General features: G+C 48.3%; 1 protein-coding gene across 9 annotated transcripts; it reads left to right on the forward strand.

Annotated features, from left to right (window-relative positions):
• Positions 1–4: 4 nt before the first annotated feature.
• Positions 5–25209, forward strand: pum1 (pumilio RNA-binding family member 1). 9 transcript variants are annotated; one of them, XM_064347162.1, is made up of 22 exons: positions 191–440; positions 7251–7603; positions 9205–9273; positions 9461–9563; positions 10675–10862; positions 11211–11377; positions 11959–12229; positions 12512–12605; positions 12697–12798; positions 12951–13099; positions 13575–13713; positions 15792–15926; positions 16090–16431; positions 17501–17737; positions 18430–18697; positions 18969–19098; positions 19581–19715; positions 20643–20780; positions 21099–21224; positions 22031–22152; positions 22735–22927; positions 23216–25209. In XM_064347162.1, the coding sequence occupies exons 2-22, from the start codon at positions 7262–7264 to the stop codon at positions 23345–23347; spliced, it is 3582 nt and encodes a 1193-aa protein (XP_064203232.1). In that variant the 5' UTR covers positions 191–440; positions 7251–7261; the 3' UTR covers positions 23348–25209. The 9 variants fall into 9 exon arrangements, with proteins under 9 accessions (XP_064203237.1, XP_064203232.1, XP_064203230.1 ...); XM_064347160.1 differs by having other exon boundaries at positions 212–440; positions 9458–9563; XM_064347161.1 differs by having other exon boundaries at positions 213–440; positions 9458–9563; positions 16093–16431.
• Positions 25210–26047: the final 838 nt, after the last annotated feature.

A 26047-nucleotide genomic window follows, 5' to 3' on the forward strand; every position in this document is an offset into this window, starting at 1 on the left:
CACCATAAACCATTTAAAGTAAATAGCAGACATTTCAGTGGAGGGGTGAATCAGTTGTCAATTTGACCACAGGCGAATATGTCGATGAGTAAATTGTCTGTTTACCGTGACATATCAAGAAAAATGACAATCCGTTATACATCGAGCACGATGGAAAACTAAAATTTTTCACCATGAGCATTTTCATTTTTTATACACGCCAATGGTTATGTCAATATTTTTAAGTATGGAGCGATGTATTTCTGCACAGCATGCAACCTTTTAACAAAGAGCTCGTGTGACACTCCCCTCTTGGCGCAATGAACCACACATTCGGCTCGCTTTCTTCCCATAATGCAACGCAACAGTCAGCCCGATTGAGCCGCCATGTTGTCGGAGTGAAAGCTAGGGAGTCGGAGAGTTCTGGGGCTGAAATCCGTTACCATCCACCCACTCCGCCTGTAAGTAAATGGGTCACCTCAGGCCCGTGAGAGCTTAAAAACACATTTCACTGTATAGTATGTGTATTTTGCGTATCCGTGGATCATTCACGTTTTTATAAAAAAAAATTCAACCTGTGTTGTCCCCCCTTCCCGTCTCTTCCTCCTCTTGTATCGGTCTTCCTGTCCTGGGTATTTGGGCCTCTTTTGTTATCGCTGGCGACCTGTAGACTCAAGAACCTTTACCCCTTTGAAAAAGGCCGACCTTGCAAAGCAGAGCATTTACAGATTCTTGGTTGGTGTTTACTCTATTTCACGAAAATTACATTTCATTTTGGGACTGTTTCTGGTACGCTGGTTTATCGGCTTCTGTGTCCAGAAGACAAGGCCATGTATTGTCGCCGGAGACTGGCTTCTGCGGTGCTCTGAAATTGTCCGATCTACGGTCGGTACTCCTTATATTGCACGGGCGTCACACTGGCGTATAAGCGTTCTTAACCAATTCAGTGCAGTGCATTATTTTGTTGTTGTTGACTTGTAAAATAGGCCGGGTTTGGTTTGTTTACCGCAATAGTTTGGGGGGTGGTGTGTGGTAGCTACTAGCTAGCTAGACTAGCTATCTCGATTCGACATCCATCTAGAGTTAACTATCTTAATTGGTTTGCTATTTGGATTAGAGTTGGTTACTGGTTAGGTAGTAGACAACGATGCTGTGAAACTTTAAGTGGTAGCTTAAACAATTAACTTCGTGGTGGATATTAATACACGTTTCCGGGGTAACGTTAGCCATGTAGCCAGTGCTTGTATAACCACCGTATTTGTGTTGGTAATGAACGGGGGCCGAATTCAGTGTTGATTTCCGGGTGTTGCCGCTTGTGTGTGCTTGAGTAGCTAATTACAGTAGCTGGCTAACAAACAATGGGTGGGCATTGTGAGATAGCTATCGGGGAAGTGTCAGCAGCCGATCACTGAGACCATACGACTGTCAAAGGGGACCGAGTACACGAGGGTTTTGGGAAACGTTATCATTTGGACTGCCAGTAAATGGCAGTCCAAATGATACCGTCAATCGTTGTACTAAGGCTACCAATATAGGATGGATCATGCTTAAACTGTTTTATGAATAGAAACCCAATCATGATAAACAAGTGAGCTTCACGTTCTCCCACTGAGAGGCCTGGTCTGTAACCAAATTTGTAGTTCAAGTTACTGTATGCTAACATTTTGATCTTTAGATGGCCTGGCCTCATGCTTGTGTGTGGTGCATGTTTTTATCCCCTCTAACTGCATTAAATCGTGGAATCTCTTTATATGAAACTTTTTCCACCCACTGTTATGTACAAACCCATCCCCCACAAATTCTCTTTCTGGACCAGTCCACTGCTACCCATCCCCCCCAAGAAAAAAAAAAAATGTCTGGATACTGTGTCTTGTTTGTACTTCTTCAGTCTAATTTTGTGAATTACACATTAGCCAAGTTTAAAGGCATATATCCACAACACCAAATAGTCAGGTGACTGTAACTGAAACCTAACTATCGGATGCACTGTGTAGCTTCTGTAGCCATGTGGTCTTGGCTCGAGGAAGTTCAGTATGAGGTTGCTAAGTACATACTTTCTCACTGAGGAAGTAGTCATTTTTATCCATGTGATGGGTACACATCTTTGTAACAAACCACATTCCAAACAGTAAAAGGAACACCCTACCCTGCATGCCATTTACCTAGTTGGCTTATTGAAACCTTTTTTTGAACTTCATTCCATGACTTAAATCGTCTGTGATTTGTGATTGAGTACGCTAATGCCTGTAAAGATTATGCTACATTGGGCAACTTGTTGGGCAACAGTTGCAGGGAAAATGAGAGGGGATGGGCAACTTCATTCTTTATCCAGAAAATTTGACCAGCTTTGAGGGCAACTTTTATCACTAGGCTGAAATTGGGTCATGTGATCTCAGCAGTCTCAATTTTTCTTTTCCATAATGGTTGTTTTCTGCACCTCTGGAGCAAAAAGGAGCTTACAGTGATAACAGTTTACATGTTTAATATAACATTTAGTATAAATTGATATGCACTGAAAACATTACCAACTAATTATTTCAAGTGTTGATGGTAAACTGATACTTCTTCGGCATGAGATCACTACCTAGATACGTTTTCTGATTGTTGCTATATTAATATCATTGTAAAGGTAGGAGTAATGCAATTGGCTTGCAGCTAACCTTAGCTGGGAAGTCATTTAACTCAATACTACCATTGTCACCAAGCATAGCTAGCGTCAGCTATGTGCAGTGGCTACCCATCATAATAGAGATGTTATCTATCATGAGAAACGATCAAAGCATTGAGTGAAATGAGGAACACTTCCAATTTAGCTAGCTAGATACTTAATGCCCTTAATATTTAGTTGACGTGAACTGAAAGCTAAATGTATGTAGTGGATGGCAGTATAACATCAACCACACTTGAAATAATTAGTCTGTAATGTGTTTTCTGTGCATATGAGTTTATACCACCACAACAGTTGTTCATACTATTAACACTTATCAGAGTAAAACATAATCAAATTGTACAGTTTCAGTTGCAGCAGTGTAGGCTTCAGCCTCTGACATGGCTGTCTCTGCCAACCGTAGAAACGTTCTGATTGGCTAAAATGCGTTCCAGTCACTTAAATTCTTTTTAATTACAAAGTTGCCCATTACCCACACTAGTTGCTTTATTGGTTGCCTGTTTCTGCAACTGTTGCCCAAAAATTTGGCTTGTATCACCATAAGATTTTAGGAGAGGCCCTCTCTCCCAAAAAGGTTTGAATGCAGTTGTTCTATCATTCTTTTCTGTCTGCACAGGCTTTACCCATGATGAATTGTGCTTTACTTCCCAGAGTGCATTTCAAACTTGACTGTTCTCACTGCAAAATCGAGTACAGTGCATTCTGGGAAAAGCAGTGTTTCCTACCTTTGTTTTTTTTTTTTTTTTTTTAAAGAGTCATCCACTGATCTACAGGAGGGGAGAGGTGTCTGGGGGTTGCACAACTTCCCTTTGCCCTTTTCCATAGAAATAGCTTTGAGGAAACACAAGTTGTTGAGGGGATACAACTTGAACTGAAATTTAAGTTGGACAAAGTTCTGTCATCCAAAAGTCACAGGAATGTCTTGGTGTTTTCAAGTTACCAACCCAAAAGGGTTGTTAAGCTACCAATCCCAGCCCCATGACCTAGTTTATGGCTCCATAGGTCCATTAGCAGCACTTAGGCCTAGTGCTTGTTAAAATTCGAGCAGTTTTTCGTTAGCTTGTTCTAAACCCAGCAATATGACTTATTCAGCCTGGTTTCTGCTCTTGAGAAACATTTAATTGCAGCTGGGAAACAGTAATTAAGTTTCTGGTAACTCACCAGTGAAAAATATATATTTTTTTAATAAATAAAGAAAAACATGAGTAATTCATGCCTGTATCATCTTAAGGTGAACTCCCACGATTATAAGTGACAAAATGTGTATGGTAGAAAATGGGTAGCTCCGAGTAGAATTAGGCTCACAGAAGTCATTTAAGTGCAGTGAATATACTACTACTCCTTTATGCAAGCTGGCTAGAGTAAGTATGACGTGTTGAGCTGTAGTTAGGTGTACAATGAACAGGTCTTATGTAATTGGTGGTGGGCGTATCCTGGTGTCAGAACATGGACACTGTGGAAGTTCTTTGATTTGCAGAGGGCAGAGGACTCCAGATTTAACTGGTTTGGATCCTAGAGTGCTGCAGCATCTGCTGGTTTTGGGTGTGTTTTAGCCCGTCTGTGGTTAAGTCACTGATTGGCCTAAGAGCTTGTGCACCTTGGTTCCTAGGCTTAAACTGTCTGCTGATTGAAAGAAAAACTCAGAAGCCTCCAGAGACTGTGGCTCTGCACGGCTGGAGTTGGAGAACCCTGCTTTACTGGAAACACCGTAGTTCTAGTAGTTCATTTCTGTTTGTGTGAACCTTGTGCTGATGGTTTCAGAAACGCAGCTTTATTTTGGCTATTTCTAGATGTGTGTTGTCGGCCATTTTGTAGCATATACACAAGACCATCTTTAAACACAGTAAACTTTGTCCAAGGCTCTTTGGAGAAGTTATTTCATGACTATTTATGGGTTTTAGATTTGGGTATGGTCAGTTTATTTGAATGGAAACTGTGCATGTCTGTTTTACAGTTGAAATGATGATGTTTTGATGTTTCTGTTGTGGTAATGTTGACTGGCTTGCATAATTATGTTGCATAATGGCATTGTGTACATTTCCTACAAATTGGAATCATTTGTTCTTTTTTTTTTTGTATCCCAATATGAAAATGCATTAAGAAAATGTCAAAGGCCTTTTGCCTTGGCAGTTTGTTTGAATTTTGCTGTAATCTTGTCTGCGATGAGTGGTGTAGCACCTGGAGAAGTGAGCGCTGTTCATTGGAGCACGAGCAGCGCTGTAGGCGAATGTTTAATCTGCTTTCTTTAAAGCATAACGCACCTTCCCATTTTGCCCCGCTCTCACACTGCTTTTTACTTTGGAAGCTTAAACTTTAACTGCGCTCCTTGAGAAACATTTCTTTGTTCCTGAAACAATGAGTGAACTGAGCCAGGCTGTGTTTCTGAGGTTAACTCTTCCCTCCCGCCGCCCACATCATCGTCTGAGTATCGTCTGTTTAAAAGCGCGGGCGCAGAAAGAATGGACGTGTTTGTTTTTGTTTATTATCCACACGCAGAGCCACTCGCAGTGCACCGGTGTGTCTGTTTATCTCCATCATTCTCTTCATTCTTTATCCTCCTTTGCTCTTATTTCTGTCACAGTGGGTGAAAATGGGGTGATTGCCTACAGGAAAAGGACTCGACAGTAGATTCAGAAAAGCAGTCATTGTGCGAGACAATCTGTACGTCGATAGCTGCGTACTCTCGAGTCGGAGCTCTGGGAAGCAGATGATATCAAATTGCTGGCCCTACTTCTCATGCTGTAGCGGCAGGAGGAGCAGTCTTAAATCGATAGCCTTGTTGGCTAGCGCTAATAGTTCTGACATGCTGGTGCGTGCAGCCAGCCATTCGACGCCTGCAGTAGCTTTATATGTTCAGAGGCGGTGTTATGTGCTCAGTAGATATGTAAATCAATACTTTGTATGTAGAGCCCAAATGTCTCCCAGCTGAAAACAGTGTGTGCGTGTGTACTCTGCTTTATGAGCCGTTCTTGGTGAGAGCATCTGCTGAACGACTGAAAGCCAGTGCAGAACGGCTCGTAGCATTTATATGAAAGCTGTTTTTGAACGACTAAATGGAAGGCCTCTGTGGAGGCGTCACATCTTCCTTGTACTGGAAAAGTCTGAGCAAAGCAGGTGAAACAAAAAGCTTGTTCAACTGTAACATTTTTTTACCTCTCTGCCTCTCGGACTACACTTTACCAGTATGTTCAGTCTTTAGTGCATGGGCTACAGTTCTTTACAGCAGTGGTGTTAATGAATTGTATTAATATTCCCTTCTCAGAGTTTAGTGGTCCAATGACATACTGCCAGTGCTACTACAGTTCCCACCATGCACTGCTCGTTTTCTTCCTTTTGGGCCATGTCCAAAAACAACTTTATTCAGTGATCCAGCCTGTAAACCTAGAACCAGGCCCTGATATGCAGAATAAGTAATAATTAGCTTTATTTATGCTGCACCACTCATGCAGCAAGCGGCAGGACAAAGTGCATCTCGGTGGAGAAGAGACTAAAAAAACTGGGTATGATAAAACCGGGAAAAAATCATGATAAAATAAAAGGAGAATTTAGGTCCAGGAACTGGAAAGCAATAATAAGCACACATAATCCCTTGTAGCTGAGGGATTTCAGCGTCTCGTAGTAAATAGTGTCTCATCTGGCGTTGTTTGAAAAGTGGCCAGATTTGTTTGCCCTCTGTGGCGTTACTGGTAGCTCTGCCTCGGCTTTTGTAATCCAAAGAACAAAGGCTTAAACGCAGAACCCACCATGTCAATAAAGTGAAGGACTAACCCCCCTCCCCAAGTCAGGCAGTGCCATCACACGCTGCAAACGGAGGTGCAGCTGGGCTCGTGTGAGCTGGAGCGCTCCCCTTTATCTGCGTTCAGTGCTGCTTATCACGCCTGCGCTAAGTTTAGCCCCGTGTGTAGTGACTGAACGCAGGCCCTGGCTGCCCCACTGCGTGCGATTAATAGACCCGCGGTCCTGCGTCTGCACCTCTGCTTTGCGCAAACCGCTTTGCTGTCGGCTGTTGAAATGCAAACGGGGTCCCTTATTTAAATGTGGCTTTCTGCAGTACCTTGAGTTAGGCCGCGGTCGCATCACGGTGTAGTCCACTTGTGCGATCTTAAAGGGGTGATTTTCCAGGTTCCCTGTAACCTGTGTTTTCTGTTGTCTGTGAGTGTAGATTCCCCTAGCAGTGGCTCAAATGATGATAATCACCATCTTACTCTGATTATAGCCATCTGAGCGATGGCAGCAGTACCGCGGTGGTTTACGGGCCTGGGGGTAAATGGCTGCTGCCCGTGGTCTTAAGTGAAGCTAACGAGTTGCATTAGCAGTTCATGGCTGTTCGGGAGCCCAGTCTGTGGTGTACGCTGCCGCAGCGTGCGACCTGCTTCCCACCGCCGTATTCAAATGTGCGGGGAGCCGAGCCTGCTCTACCTCAGGAGCTTGGCATGTACAGAGGCCCTCAGTACAGATGTCATCGCAGTCCTTTAGTTCTAATTTAGCAGCGTATACTGAACACTGTGCTCAGGGAGGATGACCCTGTGACATCCATCTGGAACAATAAAGCAGGGTTTAGTACCAGGGGAGGGTTCGTAACGCTGCCCTCTGCCCCCCCCAGGTGCTGGTGGAATGAGCGTTGCCTGTGTGTTGAAGAGAAAAGCAGTGCTCTGGCAGGACTCCTTCAGCCCCCACCTCAAACAGCCCCCCCTCGAGACCATCCATCCCAGCATGCCCGTGGTGCTGACGACAGGATCGGGCGCCCCCGCCGCGGGGCAGACCCCTCAGGCCGCGCCCCCCAGCCAGGCGCACTCGGGCCAGGTGCCCGGCGGGGCCGGGGGGGCCGGACGCTCCCAGGACGACGCCATGGTGGACTACTTCTTCCAGCGGCAGCACGGCGAGCAGCCGGGCGTCGGCTACAACAACGGCAAGCACCGCTGGCCCACAGGAGACAACATCCACTCTGATAACCAGGTAATAACCACAACATGAAACACATTAGACAACATCCACTCTGATAACCAGGTGAGAACCACGACATGAAACACATTAGACAACATCCACTCTGATAACCAGGTGAGAACCACGACATGAAACACATTAGACAACATCCACTCTGATAACCAGGTGAGAACCACCACATGAAACACATTAGACAACATCCACTCTGATAACCAGGTGAGAACCACGACATGAAACACATTAGACAACATCCACTCTGATAACCAGGTAATAACCACGACATGAAACACATTAGACAACATCCACTCTGATAACCAGGTAATAACCACGACATGAAACACATTAGACAACATCCACTCTGATAACCAGGTAATAACCACGACATGAAACACATTAGACAACATCCACTCTGATAACCAGGTAATAACCACGACATGAAACACATTAGACAACATCCACTCTGATAACCAGGTGAGAACCACGACATGAAACACATTAGACAACATCCACTCTGATAACCAGGTGAGAACCACGACATGAAACACATTAGACAACATCCACTCTGATAACCAGGTGAGAACCACGACATGAAACCCATTAGACAACATCCACTCTGATAACCAGGTGAGAACCACGACATGAAACACATTAGACAACATCCACTCTGATAACCAGGTAATAACCACGACATGAAACACATTAGACAACATCCACTCTGATAACCAGGTAATAACCACGACATGAAACACATTAGACAACATCCACTCTGATAACCAGGTGAGAACCACGACATGAAACACATTAGACAACATCCACTCTGATAACCAGGTGAGAACCACGACATGAAACACATTAGACAACATCCACTCTGATAACCAGGTAGAACACCAACATGAAACACATTAGACAACATCCACTCTGATAACCAGGTGAGAACCACGACATGAAACACATTAGACAACATCCACTCTGATAACCAGGTAATAACCACACATGAAACACATTAGACAACATCACTCTGATAACCAGGTAATAACCACGACATGAAACACATTAGACAACATCCACTCTGATAACCAGGTAATAACCACGACATGAAACACATTAGACAACATCCACTCTGATAACCAGGTGAGAACCACGACATGAAACCCATTAGACAACATCCACTCTGATAACCAGGTGAGAACCACGACATGAAACCCATTAGACAACATCCACTCTGATAACCAGGTGAGAACCACGACATGAAACACATTAGACAACATCCACTCTGATAACCAGGTGAGAACCACGACATGAAACCCATTAGACAACATCCACTCTGATAACCAGGTGAGAACAATGGCGTGAGATTCCTTATTGAAGGCTGTATCCATATGTAATATCTCTGCTCAGATATCCTGGTTATAACCATGACACCAGGCACATTATATACAGCTCCTGCTTTGAAACTCGTCATTCATTCAGTTTGATCTTGGGAGCCGTGTAATATTTGAATATCAAGTGATGTGAATTGCACTCTGCTACTACCCGCTAGGGTAAAAACGTATGTGATCATCGGTTTGAGCACTGTGAATGTGGAGTGACCGGACTGCTATGCCTCCCTGCAGGTGCGGTCAATGGATGAACTGAACCACGATTTCCAGGCCCTGGCGCTGGAGGGGCGAGCCATGGGAGAGGTGAGAGGCTGGAAGGGGTAGAGGTGGGTGGGGGTGGGGGGGGTGTTGGAGGCGGGGGCGGGGTGTTGGAGGCCATAGAGGGGGTAGATGCGGGTGGCGTGTTGGAGGCGGTAGGCGGTGTTGGGCAGGGCTGGGGCAGCCGGGTTTCTGTGATGCGACCTCTCCACCTCTGTGCTTTCTGCAGCAGCTCCTCCCGGGGAAAAAGTTCTGGGAGTCGGACGACTCCAGTAAAGACGGACCCAAAGGGATCTTCCTGGACCAGTGGAGGGACAGCGCCTGGGGGGCCTCAGGTGAGGGACCCGCACACTGCCTCAGGGGCCCAAATCAGCCCAATATACAGCGCTGAGAGAAAGTATCTGCCCCTTCCTCATTTCCTCTTATTGCATGTTTGTAGCACTGAATGGTTTCATATCTTCAGAGGAAATGTTACACCAAGGGAACCTGAGCAAACACAGAACACATTTTTTAAATAACTTTTTATTAAATAAATAATCTCACACCAACTGAAATTCTTCCACAGCGATGTGATATCAAATTATAGGAAGTGTTTGGTCGCGGTTATTGTTGCTAAAAGTAACGCAACCAGTTAAGTTTAAGGGGGAAATTTCTGTTTCACATGGATGTTAAGGGTGTTTTAAACATTTTTTCTGTGTTTAATGTTGCTTTATCCAAGGCTAAACTGAGCACAACACATTTGAATAACATTAAAAAGATTACAGTAAATTCTTCTCAAGGAGTATATCAAAACTAGGGGAATTTTGAACCGGCAACCCTCCAACTGCCAGACAATCGGTCTTACCTCCTGAGCTATGTCTCCCCCAAAGGGAATCTGTTTACTCAGATTCCCTTTGTCTAATATTACATTTGAAGATCTGAAACCGTTCAGTGTGACATGCAGTAATAGAGGAAATCATAAACTTTTGTCACGGCACTGTGGATGAGCACAGAGCCATGTGATCATTAAGGGGGCGGGGCATTCTCCAGCTCGTGACAATAAGAATATACATGTATAATTTAAGCAATCCATTTACAACCATGTGCAGTAAATTACTCATTGCTCATATTTTTTAAAATGGCTCATGGGCTAAGTTTTCCCCTATGAGCTGTTTTGCGTGTAGTGGATATAGACCTGGGGTAAGCAGGCCTCGTCTGGGACTGCTGGAGATGGTCCCTGTTTTTGCTCCATTCAGACCTGTAGCTACATAACTGTATCACTGTACACAGGTGTACATGTGCTGGAGTCTCTCAGCAGTTCACCATTCAAGCTCTTGATCAGATTGTTGTGATAAAGCTTGGATCACAGGAACCAGGAACATCAGTGGTGCCCTGGGACCAGGGTTACCTACCAGACCCTCGTGTATACGAGTTTGACCGTACGTTTCTGCCCCCCACCCCGTGCAGACCACTCGGTCTCTCAGCCTATCATGGTGCAGCGCCGGCCAGGCCAGGGTTTCCATGGCGGCAGCGAGGTGGGGTCGGTGCTGTCCCCGCGCTCGGAGAACGGCGGCCTGGGCGTCAGCATGGTGGAGTACGTGCTCAGCTCCTCCCCCGCTGAGAAGCTGGACTCCTGCCTGCGCAAGGGAGCGTTTGTGAGTCCCCCTCCCCCGGGTCCTGCCTGCCTGTCTGTCTGTCTCTTCCTATACGTCTGTCTCTCTGTTTTTATAACTGGTAACACAGGTTTATAAAACATCCTCACAGGATGTGTGCTGAAGCTAGGTTCACCCTTATTTATGAATATTTAAAATGTGGATAGATTGGAATATAAGGCTTTTAACTGTCCAGTTTAAGTTGTATGCGCTTTTTTGGCAAAAACAGAACAAAGCGAGTTGTCAGTTCTTTGGGGTGAAATGCAGATGGTGTCTGATCTTGCGAGCCAGCCAGGAAGTGTGGCGGCATTGGTCAGCCGCGGTCTGAGCCTCCGCCCCCTTCCGTTTCAGGGGCCCCGGGACCCCGAGTCGGAGGACGGGGAGAAGCGGGAGAAGCCCAAGGCCTCCTTCGATGCGGACAAGCTGAAGGAGCTGAAGGAGGTGGAGAGCGACGTGATGGACAACCCCAACGGGCTCCCCGTGCAGAACGGCATCGACGTGGACGTGAAGGATTTCAGGTACCCCGCGTGGGGCCGGGGGCTGATGCTGCTGGCGCTGGCCAGTTCTGATCCCGGAGGGCCGGTGTGTACGCAGGGTTCTGCTTCCACCAGTTACTCTGGCTAAATGAGCTAATTGGCTGTATACACCAACACTGGTTCGCTCGTAGATTAGATCACAGTAAAGCGTTTCATATCGGGGCTCTAGAACAGCCTTTGGCCCTGCCATGCAGCGACACTATCGATCGGTTAAGTGCGTCACTCACAGTATCTCTGGGAGGCTTTTACTGGTGCTGGCAGTTGTCTGAGGGTAATTTAAAGTAATGCATTTTTGCCATAGTAGCATTCCCATAGCCACATCTGGCTCATTTCAAAGGGCTAACACTGGATGATGAAATTGTGTACAAGGCTAAATTTACTGTTCCGTCTCTGGAGAATTCATAGTTATTTCACCAAGGTAGGCACTGTGCAGCCTCACTGTTGGTATGCCTTCAGGTAGTGTCATTTGATCCTGTTCAGACGACGGCCGGTTGTAGCAGTCAGAAATTGGATCAGAGCGGTTTTGTGTCTGACCCTCTCCCTCCCTCTTTCCCCCTCCCCAGCCGCACCCCGGGGAACTGTCCCCTGCCGGGGGCGGAGGTGGATCTGCTGGGGGCCGGGCAGGGCCCCTCGGAGGGCCTGTCCCAGCTGGCCAGCAGCAACGGGCCCAAGCCCGTGGAGGACTTCTCCAGCGTGGAGTCCCAGAGCGTTCCCCTCGACCATATGGAGTCTGTGGGCATGGAGCCGCTGCAGTTCGAGTACCCCGCCAACCAGATGCCCATGGACTCTGCAGGGGCCACCGTGGGGCTGTTTGACTACAACTCCCAGCAGCAGGTGGGCATCAAAGTTTTCATTACCCAGCAGTATTGTGGGTTGTGTGATAACGGCTCCTAGTAGTGAGTTTAGTGGTTAAACATTGTTCTCATTCCAAAGGACTGCTGAGTTTTATGTACTCAAAAACATTTCAGTCTAGGTTTTGCATACGGGGAGTGTCTTTGCAAACTCTAAGCGATGTTTATCTTTGAAACCTGGCCAGGCGTGCATGTAGCTGCTGTGGGTGTAACCGTGAGCCAGCGCTAATGAGCTGTAAACTCAAACGCTCTTCTCTGTGCGCAGCTGTTCCAGAGGCCCAATGCGCTGGCTGTGCAGCCTCTGACCGCCGCCCAGCAGCAGCAGTACGCCCTGGCGGCCGCACAGCAGCCTCACATCGGTGAGTCCGCCCGCACGCGCTCGGTCTGCGCGTCAGAGTCCGCCTCTGCCTTCTGCGTGTCTCTGACCCTGTGCCCCCCTCCCCTCCTCAGGTCTGGCCCCCGCTGCTTTCGTCCCGAACCCTTACATCATCAGCGCCGCCCCTCCCGGTACCGACCCGTACGCGGCGGGCCTGGCCGCCGCCGCCACCCTGGGTAAGCCTCCGCCGCGGGCGTAGCTTCTGTCACAGCGCGCGTGCGTTTAGCGTGCCCCTGCGTTTAGCGTGCCCCTGCGTTTAGTGTGCCCCTGCGTTTAGTGTGTCCCTGTGCTTAGTGTGCCCCTGCGTGACCCGCCTCTGCCTCCCCAGGCCCCGCGGTGATGCCCCACCAGTACTACGGGGTCACTCCCTGGGGCGTGTACCCCGCCAACCTCTTCCAGCAGCAGGCGGCTGCGGCTGCAGCGTCCAACTCGGCCAATCAGCAGGCGGCCAACCAGAATCAGCAGAACCAGCAACAGGTGAGGCCTGTTTTCCTCCTGCAGCCTCCTATTGGCTGAGACCTCTCTTCTGTCCCTATTAGCTGCGCTCATTAAACTGTAGACAAGACGTATGAGGAAAACGATGATGTCATACATTGAAAATTATGTCAGTGCAGAACATAAATTTGCATCAACGGAATTCATAGACTAGATTTTTTGACTTGATATCGCTCCATAGAATCAAAAATAAATGTTTGTTGTGCTCTCCAAGCTCAAAAAAGGTCTCCAGCTCTGTCTGCATCTTCTGTTGGCCTAGAACACTCTGCTGTCCCAGCCTCTCGTTGTTTAGTGCAAGTCTTGCTCTGCTTGAGTCAGTCATTCTCTAAACATGAGCTGTTGGGAAGTGTGAGTGTAATACCAATACCAATAATGAAGAAATCTGTTGACTGTATGAAAGGCCTCGTGGTTTGACCTCTGACCCTGAGAGCCCCTTCCCTGTCTCTGGTTCTGGTAGGTGATGCGCGCGGGAGGGAACCAGCGGCCGCTCACCCCCAACCAGAGCCAGCAGGGCCAGCAGAACGACCAACTGGTGGCAGCCGCTGCCGTCAACTCCGCCCTGGCGTTCGGGCAGGGCCTGGCCGCGGGCGTGCCTGGTGAGCGACCTTTGACCTTTGTTTCAGGATGAGCCTGTTTTATACCCCCACATCTCCATGACTGGCGATGGCATTAATGTAAACTGGCGCACGGCATGAGCTTAAATCCGAACCTTAAACCTGAATGGGTTCCATTACTAATGCCTCTGTTCTGGAAGTTTGTTTGGTTGTGACTGTGCTGTGTGCGGGTGAGTAGCAGGTGCAGCCCTGGCTGTGTGTGTAGGTGCGGGGGGTGGGTGAGCGAGCAGCACAGGTGTCTCGCTGTGAGTTTCTCTCCTCTCCGTTTTGAGGTGAGGGTAATTATTAGGACGGGCCGAGAGCGCGAGGCGCTGCTTTGGGACGCGTCTGGGGCTGCAGCTGCTGTCTGGAGCAGCGGCAGCTCTCTGAGGCACGGGACGCTTCCGTTCCATAAGTAGAATCCCCCTCCCCCCCCGCGTGGCGACACGTCCCTGTCTAGCCCACGTGTGCCCGAGCTCCGGCGGCTGGGTGTCGCTGTCGCGCTCTGCCTGGTGAGAGCGGAGCAGCTGGAGCGCGCTCGCCGCCCCCACGCGTTCAGGGCGCTCCTGCACGCGCTCCTGCACGCGCTCCTGAAGCGCATCGCTCGGCGCAGGTGCCGATGAGTCATCGCCGCCGCTCTGTGAAAGACACGCTCTTGATGAGCGTGTTCTTGTGCAGCCGCCCCTCCCCGTTTGCCAGCTGTCTGACGAGCGCGAGGTGGGGCGAAGCGGACGAAGCGCTTCAGAGCAGGGCGTGGAAGGGCTGCTGAAGCTCCTGTGCGCTGTAGTGTTGGGTTACGTGGGGGGAGCAGACCCGTAGCACTGACCTCATTTTCTGTAATAGAACAGCAATGATTAAGCGGTACTGTTGGCGTTATAAAAAAAGTAGGCATACTTGCGTAGTGTTGGATGTTGTTTCGTGGAAAACAGGGTCAGTTGTTGCGGCAGTGTTGCTATGCTGTTGAACATTTATCTGGTAATGTGCTAGCAATCGTGTTAATGTATTCTTAATGCCAGGGATATTTCTTAATACTCCTGTCATAATGTTGAATGCCAAGTTGAATGTTGGCATCCATATGGAATCTATTTCTGCATGTTTCATAGTGGCTCCCTCTTTCATGAGGTCACTCGTGGGGTGCCTCGAAAGTGTGTCCAAAATTAAAAAGTTATGATAAAACTAATGCAAAAAAATTCACACTGAATTCTAAATTTAAATTTAACTGATCAATTCATAGAGCACTTGTACGCTCACCTGATTTTAGTTTATAATGGAGCATTTGTTATCTCACACTGCAAAATTAGAACTTGTCTGAACATCCCAACAGGATGTACCTGTGCAGATGCATCCTGTTGGGATGTAAATATAGTTTGGTCACGAAACGATCCATTCTTACATTTTAACCAGACTAGTGACGTGTTTGTTTTGTAAAGTTCATCACAGACAGTAAGACTGAAGAAAAATGAGAAAAAAATGCAATTGATTACCCTCTAATATAACTCATTGTATTTTTGCCAAGCTGCTTGATGTGCTGTTGTATAAATGTGGGATCTGCCGAGGCTGTAAAGCTGATCTCTGGAGGGAGAGGCTGTTGGGCTGACTGCTGCACTGAATTAAAGGAGCGCTGAAGTCACTCATTATTTTAAGTGACGGGGCCCTCTGGCTAGTGAGAATTACCAAAGTGTGTCATTTATAAAAATGTCATTTTTTGAATTAAACCGATTTTGTATTTTGACATGTTCATCTATTTCTTCAATACAAATTGGGGAAATCGATGTAAAAAAACAGATGAAAGTTTCAGACTGCATGTCATTTTGGGGTGCCATGGAAAAGCCCTGGGGCCTGAAAAGTTTTGGAACCACTGATTTACTGGCTGCTACATTTTGTGATTTGAATCAACTGGATTTTGCCTGTAAAATGTTGTAGCACATCCTCCTGTGTTTTGGCTTCAAATGGTCAGATCTAAGGATATAAATTTGAGATTTTGCTTTCAGTAATAGTGACTGAGGTGTCTTGCACTTGCAGAATTGTGCCTGGTTTGGCCTGAGTTCCCTTTGGAGTAATTCCTGACCTCTGTCTCCTAGGTTACCCGGTCCTCGCTCCAACTGCCTATTATGACCAGACGGGGGCGCTGGTGGTGAACACAGGAGGTCGCAGCGGCCCTGTCCGCCTGATGGCTCCCGCCTCTGTCATCATCAGCCCGACCGCAGCGCAAGCCGGTGAGCCCTCCCCCCCTTTGTGAGCTCACGTCCTGTGAGGAAGTCTCTCTCCCTGTCAGCACTGCTGCTGGAGCGTTTAAAGACTCAGTGCAGCGAAGTCGAGTCAACGCTGTGAACTGATTTGCTCAGAGTGGAGTAAACTTCCTGTCCCCCTCTCTCTCAGCAGTGGCGGCAGCGGCCTCGGCCAATGGGGCGACGGGAGGCTTGGCGGGCGGGGCCAACGGGCCGTTCCGGGCCCTGGGCTCCCAGCAGCAGCCGCAGCCCCAGCCGCAGCCGGGCGGCACCATGGCCTCCAGCTCCTTCTACGGCAGCAGCTCCATGAGCTCCAGCTCCCAGAGCAGCTCCCTGTTCTCCCAGGGCTCGGCCCAGCCCGGCAGCACCTCGCTGGGCTTCGGGGGCGGCGGGGGCTCCTCCTCCCTGGGGGCCACTCTGGGAGCCACGCTGGGAGGATTCGGGACTGCAGGTGCGTTCCCCCGCCCCTCGCGCCCCTCCAGCCACCACAGAGGTAGAACACTGCGCCTCGCCCGGCATGGGGAGCCAGGGGGTTTACAGGGGGCCTGCGTACTGTTTAGTGTGTGAGGAACAGTATGAGTGGATAGTGTGTTTAAATGAGTACTGTTTAGTGTGTGAGGAACAGTATGAGTGGCTAGTGTGTGTTTTAAGGAGAACTGTTTAGTATGTGAGGAACAGTATGAGTGGATAGTGTGTTTAAATGAGTACTGCTTAGTATGTGAGGAACAGTATGAGTGGATAGTGTGTTTAAATGAGTACTGTTTAGTGTGTGAGGAACAGTATGAGTGGATAGTGTGTTTAAAGACTGTTAGTATGTAGGACAGTTGAGTGGATGTGTGTTAAAGGAGTACTGTAGTGTGAGGAACAGTATGAGTGGGTAGTGTGTGTTTAAAGGAGTACTGTTTAGTGTGTGAGGAACAGTATGAGTGGGTAGTGTGTGTTTAAAGGAGTATTGTTTAGTATGCGAGGAACAGTATGAGTGGCTAGTGTGTGTAAAGAGAGAAATCCTGTCTTGTGAGGAACAGTTTGAGTATGGGTAAACTGTGTGTGAAGAGGAGCACTGCAGTGTGTGTGAGGAAGTGTTGGGGTTCCTCTGCATGTGTGTGAAGGGGGCTGGGTTGAACAGGGGTCTGAAGAATGTTAACTGCTTGTGAATTGAGAGTAACAGCCTTGTTTGCTTGTGTGCTTTGTACTTGTCTGGATAAGTTAGTGCAGGGGTGCACAACTCCGGTCCTGGAGGGCAGGTCTGCCTGTTGTTTTTGTTCCAAACAGTTACTTCAGTTTCAGTTTTGACAGCTCTATAAACTGTGCTGGTTCACTCCTGTACTTGAGCACAGTAAACTTTTTAGGATACTCTTGCAGTCTATGGCTGTAGCTGGTGCTTGTACGTGTCAGATAAAGATATGACTGGGCAAATCAAGTAATTAAGAGCCGAATTTGGCACAAAATCCTGCAGCAGATCAGTCCTTGCTGTGCACCCCTGAATTAGTGCATTGGGAGTATGAGGGGCGTGTGCACTGGCACTGCTGCTGAGTGTTTTCTGCTCCTCTGTCTCCCCCTAGTGGCCAACTCGAACACGGGCAGCGGCTCCCGTCGCGACTCCCTTACCAGCAGCTCGGACTTGTACAAGCGCACGCCCAGCAGCCTCACTCCCATTGGACACAGCTTCTACAACGGCCTGGGGTTCTCCTCCTCGCCCGGCCCAGTGGGCATGCCCCTCCCCAACCAGGGCCCCAGCCACTCGCTGACTCCGCCCCCCTCCCTGTCCACCCACGGCTCCTCCTCCAGCCTCAACCTCGGTCAGTCTGTCCGTCCGTCTGCTGGTCCCTTTCTGTGCTTTTACGTGAAAATAAGGCTATTTACTTTTGGTGGCAAGTGCAGTGTGTGTGTGTGTGTGTGTGTGTGTGTTCAGGGCTGCCAAAACCCTGTTCATGGAGATCTAACATCCTGTAGGTTTCATTTCAACCATGATTTGATACATCTGATTATACTAATTCTACTAGCTGTGGAATGGTAAATGGACTGCATTTATATAGCGCTTTTATCCAAAGTGCTTTACAATTGATGCCTCTCATTCACCAGAGCAGTTAGGGGTTAGGTGTCTTGCTCAAAGACACTTCGACATGCCCAGGGCGGGGTTTGAACCGGCAACCCTCCGACTGCCAGACAATCGGTCTTACCTCCTGAGCTATGTCGCCCCTGAATGGTGTGTGCCTTGTTAAGGTTGTGTTAAAGTTGGAGATCTCCAGGAACAGGATTTGGCAATTCTGCTTTTTAAAATTTTCTGCAATTAATATTTTCAAATCCATTGTTGTTTTTTGTCCCTTGTAGTGTAGGTTTTAACATAGTAGAATAAATGGTTCTTGAGATTGAGACCAGAGACTCACGTCCCCTACATTGAGCAAAAATGAGTTGCCAGGTCTCAAGAGGCTGAAATGTGTTTGCTTTGTCCTGTCGCCATGGCAATGACTGACTGGTTGACCTTTCACAGGGGGACTGACCAATGGCAGCGGGCGGTACATCTCTGCGGCCCCGGGGGCGGAGGCCAAGTACCGGAGCGCGAGCAGCGGCTCCAGCCTCTTCAGCCCCAGCAGCCAGCTCTTCCCGTCGTCACGGCTACGCTACGGCATGTCCGACGTCATGCCCTCCGGCCGCAGCCGGCTGCTGGAGGACTTCCGCAACAACCGCTATCCCAACCTGCAGCTGCGCGAGATCGCCGGCCACATCATGGAGTTCTCCCAGGACCAGCACGGCTCCAGGTACTGCCCCCTGAACACTGAGCCCATCCCGCTGGACAGAGGGTACCGGCTGAGGAAGGGTGATGAACATTAGTTCGTAGGTTCCCCTGGTGCAGACACGCACCCCCATTCACCATTGGTCCAGACTGCGGGTAGGGGGGAGGGGGGCACAGTTGACCATAGCATCTCCCAAGAGAGGAGACTGGCACGAATCCCCCTCTCTGCTAAAAGCATTAGCCATTTGACATTGGGATGGAATAGAATAGTCTGCATTAATAACTGCCCCCCCCAGGTTCATCCAGCTGAAGCTGGAGCGGGCCACCCCCGCGGAGCGTCAGCTGGTCTTCAGCGAGATTCTGCAAGCCGCCTATCAGCTCATGGTGGACGTCTTCGGCAACTACGTCATCCAGAAGTTCTTTGAGGTTTGCCACTGTCCCCAGGCACCGACTGACTCACTCAATCACGGTTTTCAGTCTCAGGCACCTTTAGAGTCGCTGCTGCTTGCATCTTTGAATCGTCTCAATGGCGGCATTGCACATTAGTCATCGCTCTGTGCGAAGGTTGTTAGCACGGTTCCAGAAAACACTTCCAGACCTCCTCTGCCCCCCAGATGTCCTAATCTGCCTATATTCCAAAAGCATAACAGGGCACAACAGCAGAGCGTGGGAATATGAGTACTAGCATCTGGCTAACAGAGCAGTGCATACTGGGAATATGAGTACAAGCATAAGCCTAACACTGCAGTGCACATTGGGAATATGAGTACTAAAATCAGGCTAACAGCGCAGTGCACACTGGGATTACGAGTGCTAACATCAGGCTAACAGCGCAGTGCACACTGGGAGCATGAGTGCTACGCTTCAGGCTAGCAGACTGCCGCTCTGACCCTGTCTCTGTGCTGCAGTTCGGCAGTTTGGATCAGAAGCTGGCGCTGGCCGAGCGGATCCGGGGCCACGTGCTGTCTCTGGCGCTGCAGATGTACGGCTGCAGAGTCATCCAGAAGGCCCTGGAGTTCATCCCCTCTGACCAGCAGGTCATCGTAAGTGTCCACTGCTCCTCCTGTCTGCGCAATTATTCTTACTGACATTGTACTTGTGTATATTGCACACTCCTGTGTGCGCAACCGAGTGACGTGGTGTGTGTGTGTATATAACTCTCTCTGCAGAGTGAGATGGTGTGTGTATCTCTCTGCAGAGTGAGATGGTGTGTGTGTGTATAACTCTCTGCAGAGTGAGATGTGTGTGTGTGTATAACTCTCTGTCTCAGCAGAGTGAGATGGTGTGTATGTGTGTGTATAACTCTGTCTCAGCAGAGTGAGATGGTGTGTGTGTGTGTGTGTGTGTGTATAACTGTCTCAGCAGAGTGAGATGGTGTGTGTGTGTGTATAACTCTCTGTCTCTGCAGAGTGAGATGGTGTGTGTGTGTGTGTATAACTGTCTCAGCAGAGTGAGATGGTGTGTGTGTATAACTCTGTCTCTGCAGAGTGAGATGGTGTGTGTGTGTGTGTGTGTGTGTATAACCTGTCTCTGCAGAGTGAGATGGTGTGTGTATAACTCTCTCTGTCTCTGCAGAGTGAGATGGTGTGTGTGTATAACTCTCTGTCTCTGCAGAGTGAGATGTGTGTGTGTATAACTCTCTCTGTCTCAGCAGAGTGAGATGGTGTGTGTGTGTATGTGTATAACCTCTGTCTCAGCAGAGTGAGATGGTGTGTGTGTATAACTCTGTCTCTGCAGAGTGAGATGGTGTGTAGAGTGAGTGTGTGTGTGTGTGTGGGGTGTGTGTGTGGTGTGTATAACTCTCTCTCTCTATGCAGAGTGAGATGGTGTGTGTCTGTATATACCTGTCTCAGCAGAGTGAGATGGTGTGTGTGTGTGTGTGTGTGTGTGTGTATATACCTGTCTCTGCAGAGTGAGATGGTGTGTGTGTGTGTGTGTGTGTGTGTGTATAACTCTCTCTCTCTATGCAGAGTGAGATGGTGCGGGAGCTGGATGGTCATGTTCTGAAGTGTGTGAAGGATCAGAATGGGAACCACGTTGTGCAGAAGTGTATTGAATGCGTCCAGCCCCACGCTCTGCAGTTCATCATTGACGCCTTTAAGGGCCAGGTGAGTCACCATGGCAACAGCTCTTGCCATCCTGCTCATTCAGAAATCGAGCTTTACCCAGTCCCGTCTCAGACCGGCTTTACAAAGATCCACCACTTCTGTTCTGGGACCTCCAGCCAGGTGGAGTGGGGGTTTCTGTAGTCTCAGTGCTCGGTGTGCTCTGAGTGTTCTCTGGTCTGGTTCGGCACAGTGCTGGTCTGGCCACGTGTTCTCCAGCCCAGTCTCCCAGGAGTAGCGTGTGCCAGGCGTGTGTTAGGCGTGTAGCGTGTAGCGTGTGTTGGGCGTGTAGCGTGTGACATGCGTGTGGTCCTCTTCCAGGTGTTTGCTCTCTCCACCCACCCCTACGGCTGCCGCGTGATTCAGCGCATCCTGGAGCACTGCCTACCCGAGCAGACCCTCACTATACTGGAGGAGCTGCACCAGCACACCGAGCAGCTCGTACAGGTAACACACACACACACACACACACACACACACACTCACACATGAGCACTGCCTACCCGAGCAGACCCTCACTATACTGGAGGAGCTGCACCAGCACACCGAGCAGCTCGTACAGGTAACACACACACACACACTCACACACACACACACACATGAGCACTGCCTACCCGAGCAGACCCTCACTATACTGGAGGAGCTGCACCAGCACACCGAGCAGCTCGTACAGGTAACACACACACACACACTCACACATGAGCACTGCCTACCCGAGCAGACCCTCACTATACTGGAGGAGCTGCACCAGCACACCGAGCAGCTCGTACAGGTAACACACACACACACACACACACACACACTCACACATGAGCACTGCCTACCCGAGCAGACCCTCACTATACTGGAGGAGCTGCACCAGCACACCGAGCAGCTCGTACAGGTAACACACGCACACACACACACACATGAGCACTGCCTACCCGAGCAGACCCTCACTATACTGGAGGAGCTGCACCAGCACACCGAGCAGCTCGTACAGGTAACACACACACACACACTCACACATGAGCACTGCCTACCCGAGCAGACCCTCACTATACTGGAGGAGCTGCACCAGCACACCGAGCAGCTCGTACAGGTAACACACGCACACACACGCACACACACACACACGGACACACACACGCGTGTACACACGGACACACACATGCGCGCACACACGCACGCGCAGCATCTGGTACAGTTAACGCGCACACGTAACCCCCTAAACGCGTTGGCCTGCTCACGCCCCGTTCCCCCGCCTGCTCCAGGACCAGTACGGGAACTACGTCATCCAGCACGTGCTGGAGCACGGCCGCGCCGAGGACAAGAGCAAGATCGTGGCGGAGATCCGCGGCAGCGTGCTGGGGCTCAGCCAGCACAAATTCGCCAGGTACTCCCCCAGCGGCCTGCTCACTCAGGGGCTGCATGGAGGCTGTGTTCGGGGCTCCCTCCCTGTGTGTGTGTCCATCATGCACGTTGGCTAAAGAAGTGGTCTCCAACCCTGGTCCTGGAGAGCTACAGGGTCTGCTGGTTTTCATAGTGACTCTGCACTTCATGAATCAATTAGAGCAGTTGATTACGCAGTTAACTCAACTCACCTGGTGTCTTGGGTCTCAATTGGGTGCTGATTTTAAGGTGAAAATAAAACCCAGCAGACCCTGTAGCTCTCCAGGACCAGGGTTGGAGACCACTGGTCTAAAGGGTATATGCCTTAATGTGAGCCTGGTTAGGGCCTCATGGACCCTGTTACTGGAGCCGCTACAGTTCTTCAGTCTAGAATCCCCAACCCTTCAAATGGTGTTTGGTGATTATCTCAGCGTAACTGTGTGAAGCTGCATCCGAGGCAGGTACTCTTTACTGCTTTAGGCTCTTGTCGAGCTGCAGGAGTTTCTGTCTGTTTGTTTGTTTGGGGAGGGGGCCGGTGTGAGGCGGCTGGCGCGGGTGTGAAGTGCGTGTCCCTCCCCGTCCGCAGCAACGTGGTGGAGAAGTGCGTGACGCACGCCTCGCGGGCGGAGCGCGCCATGCTGATCGACGAGGTGTGCAGCATGAACGACGGGCCGCACAGTGCCTTATACACCATGATGAAGGACCAGTACGCCAACTACGTGGTGCAGAAGATGATCGACGTGGCCGAGCCCACGCAGCGCAAGATCGTCATGCACAAGGTGCGCGCGTGAGTGTGTGTGTGTGTGTGTGCGTACGTGTGTGCGTACGTGTGTGTGTGTGTGTGTGTGTGTGTGTGTGTGTGCGCGATGTGTGTGTCGCGTGTCATCGAGTGTGTTGTCGTGTGCGCGTGCGTATGTGTGTGCGCGTGCGTGTGTGTGCGTACGAGTGTGCGTCTGTGCGCGCGTGTGCGTGTGTGTACGTGTGCGCATGCGTGTGTATGAGCGCGAGCGAGAGCATGTATCAGGAAGAGCAGGTTTATAACTGCTGCGCTCTCTCCCTCCCCGCAGATCCGGCCCCACATGGCCACTCTGAGGAAGTACACGTACGGGAAACACATCCTGGCCAAGCTGGAGAAGTACTACATGAAGAACGGAGTGGATCTGGGGCCCATCTGTGGGCCCCCCAATGGCATCATGTAAATGTCATTCCACCCACCCCCCTCCTCCCCTTTATCCCTCCCCAGCTTTACGCCTCAGAATGACAGAGGGCTGGGCTGACCTGCGGGACATGCACACACACGTCACACGCACGCATACGCACATACACGCAGATGCACACGTCACATACGCACATACACGCAGATGCACACACGTCACACGCACGCGTACGCACATACACGCAGATGAGCACACACACACACACACACACGCACAAGTATATGTATACTTGCACATGCAGACACGACCACACACATGCCTGTACACACACGCACACACCATTCCCCTGCCAGTCCCTGTAGCCCCTCTTGAATTCCTGTGAGCATGCTCATTTTACGAGAAGCCTTGTCCTTTTTTCTCGCAGTTCTTCACCCCTACTTCTTTCACGAGTAGTTTTGTCTTCTTTTCTACGGCCTACTGTCCTGTGCGCTCTCTCTCTCTGTTGTACCTTCTCACTGGTGTGTAGAATAATTGTACATAGGTGTAAACGGTCCAGTGGCTGCATAGGGCTGAGCATTTCTTTACCGTTGCGTTTCTGCTCACGGAGAGCAAGCGAGAGGGAGAGGAGGTAGCGGGGTGGGGCAGAGGGGGTGCGGCTGCTTTTTTCCCCGCCCCCCTCGTCATCCACGCCCTCCTCTCTGCTTTCCCCCGCCCGTTTTCAAGAAGTTAATTCAATCGTTTCACCCTTTTTTTTATTATTTGCTATCACTATGGCACAAATAAGATTTTCATTTGATTTTTTTTTCTTTTTATTCTATTGGATTTAAAAGCCGTATTTAATTTTCCATTCATTTAGCTCTCTTAATCACAGAAACGGAGCAGGATTGGGATGTCCCTGGTGTTTTGCTAACATTAAGCAGACTTTTTGATTATTTAGCATGGGAGAAAAGTTTTTGGTCTTGCTTATATAAATAGATAGTGTATACTTGGTGTAGACTTTTGCATATATATATAAATATATATATAAAAACTTTGTAGTTTTTTCTGGTTTTTGATGTTCAATCTGTATCTATAATGTATCCTAGTAGTGAACACATACTTCTGATTGTATAATTGTACATTTGTAAACCTCCTGTAATGTAAATGTGGAAAACTTGGAATCGCTTATACAACCCTTTTTCGTATGAAGAAAATGCAAAAAAAATTTAAAAATTAGAAACCTGTGCATTTCAGTGTATATTCACACTTTTTCGGTTGTGGCATATAGTTGTTGTATATTGTAAATTGTAATATCAAATTTTGTTTTGAAAAGCCCTTTCTATACAGCGTAGTACTTGTACAAAGAACAGAAATGCTTCATGGTTTTAACGTGTCACTACTTAATTTAAACTAAGGAAGAGGAAAAAGTGCTGATTTATCGATGTTTAAATAATATTTTCTTTTTAAGTAGTGACTTTTTTCTTTTTTTTTAAGATCTTTTTAAAGTAATGGTTTTCCCTTTTCCTGGGGTTTCAGAGAGGATATGTGTCATGCAGAGTGTTTGGTGGCTTCCATTGGATTTGGCCCTTGGCGTTTTGTACAGAAAAGACCTGTGTCTGCATTCTTTTGTCTACTTGTAAGTGATTGTAACATACTGTTGATTTCCCCCCCCTCCCCCCTTCCTCCTTGTTGAAATACAGATTTGGAACACTATGCGTTGTACATTTACGAAAGCCTTGTGTATATTTCCAATGAACTTTTTTGCGAGCACACTTGTAACCATATGTGTATAGTTAACAAAAAATCCTGTGTATGCTTATTGCCTGGGTAACTATTTTTTGTAACTCTGTTGTAGATTGTCTCTAAACAATGTGTGATCTTTTATTTTGAAACAAAACAAAACAAAAAAAAATCCTAAAATTTCACACTCTGGTGAGCGTCATATTTACTAAAATCATTGGTATTGATTTGCATTATTAATTTTAGATCTGTGACTTGCTATTTATAGCATTAAAGTGCACCGCTTGATTTTATAAATGATTCCGCACCATGGTATGACTGTTTTTATGCTGAGACCAAGGCATCTTATGTTTGAAAATATTTTCGTCTGAAACAAACTCATGGGAAGTGCCGCTGTTTTAAACCGAACCAGACAACCTTGAACTGTGTAAAGACACAACAAAAAAGCAAGGCTGTGCTTTCATACTTTTAAAGTGGGGGCGAGTGTTTCACAGCATTCAATACATTGAGCAGCCTTTGGTTTGGCTTATAATACCTACAAATTTAACAGCTCTGATTGGCTTGGATATGGATTGCAAATTTTCAGATTGGTGCAATACTGTGATCTTTTTTAGTGTGAAGGTGTGGAATGCAAGCAGACTAGACTTTTCTGCAGGCCAACCAATTGTGCCGAGTGAAAAAGGGTGATTTTGAATAGATTGGTCAATTCTGAGATGACATTCAGCTTCCAAAACTACTGTAGTTTCAGAAAATATCTGAAACAATGTATTTCCTGTATGAGAAACTTTCTTTCCCCAACTTAACATGTAGATATAGCTACCAAATTCCGCATGTTGCTTTTAAACCAAAATAGTAATTTACTGAATATATTTAGCTATTTCTTTTTAATTGGTGTTCTGCTGAAAAAAAATCTGAATTTTAAAATAATTAATGAGCAGAACAAATTTTTGAAAAAACCCCTTTGTAAATGACATTTAAAATTCACTTATCACATTGACACTGAAAAATGAGCTCTGATTTGAA

The sequence above is a fragment of the Anguilla rostrata genome, chromosome 8 (genome assembly GCF_018555375.3).
Source record: "Anguilla rostrata isolate EN2019 chromosome 8, ASM1855537v3, whole genome shotgun sequence".
Lineage (NCBI taxonomy): Eukaryota > Metazoa > Chordata > Actinopteri > Anguilliformes > Anguillidae > Anguilla > Anguilla rostrata.

What these genes read in the sequence shown, in the direction of transcription:
- pum1 (XM_064347160.1), top strand. Translation starts at nt 7,262, where the DNA reads ATGAGCGTTGCCTGTGTGTTGAAGAGAAAAGCAGTGCTCTGGCAGGAC. An exon ending in CGCACAGCAGCCTCACATCG is followed by an intron (nt 12,606 to 12,696) that starts GTGAGTCCGCCC and finishes TCCCCTCCTCAG; the next exon opens with GTCTGGCCCCCGCTGCTTTC. An exon ending in CTCCTCCAGCCTCAACCTCG is followed by an intron (nt 17,738 to 18,429) that starts GTCAGTCTGTCC and finishes GACCTTTCACAG; the next exon opens with GGGGACTGACCAATGGCAGC.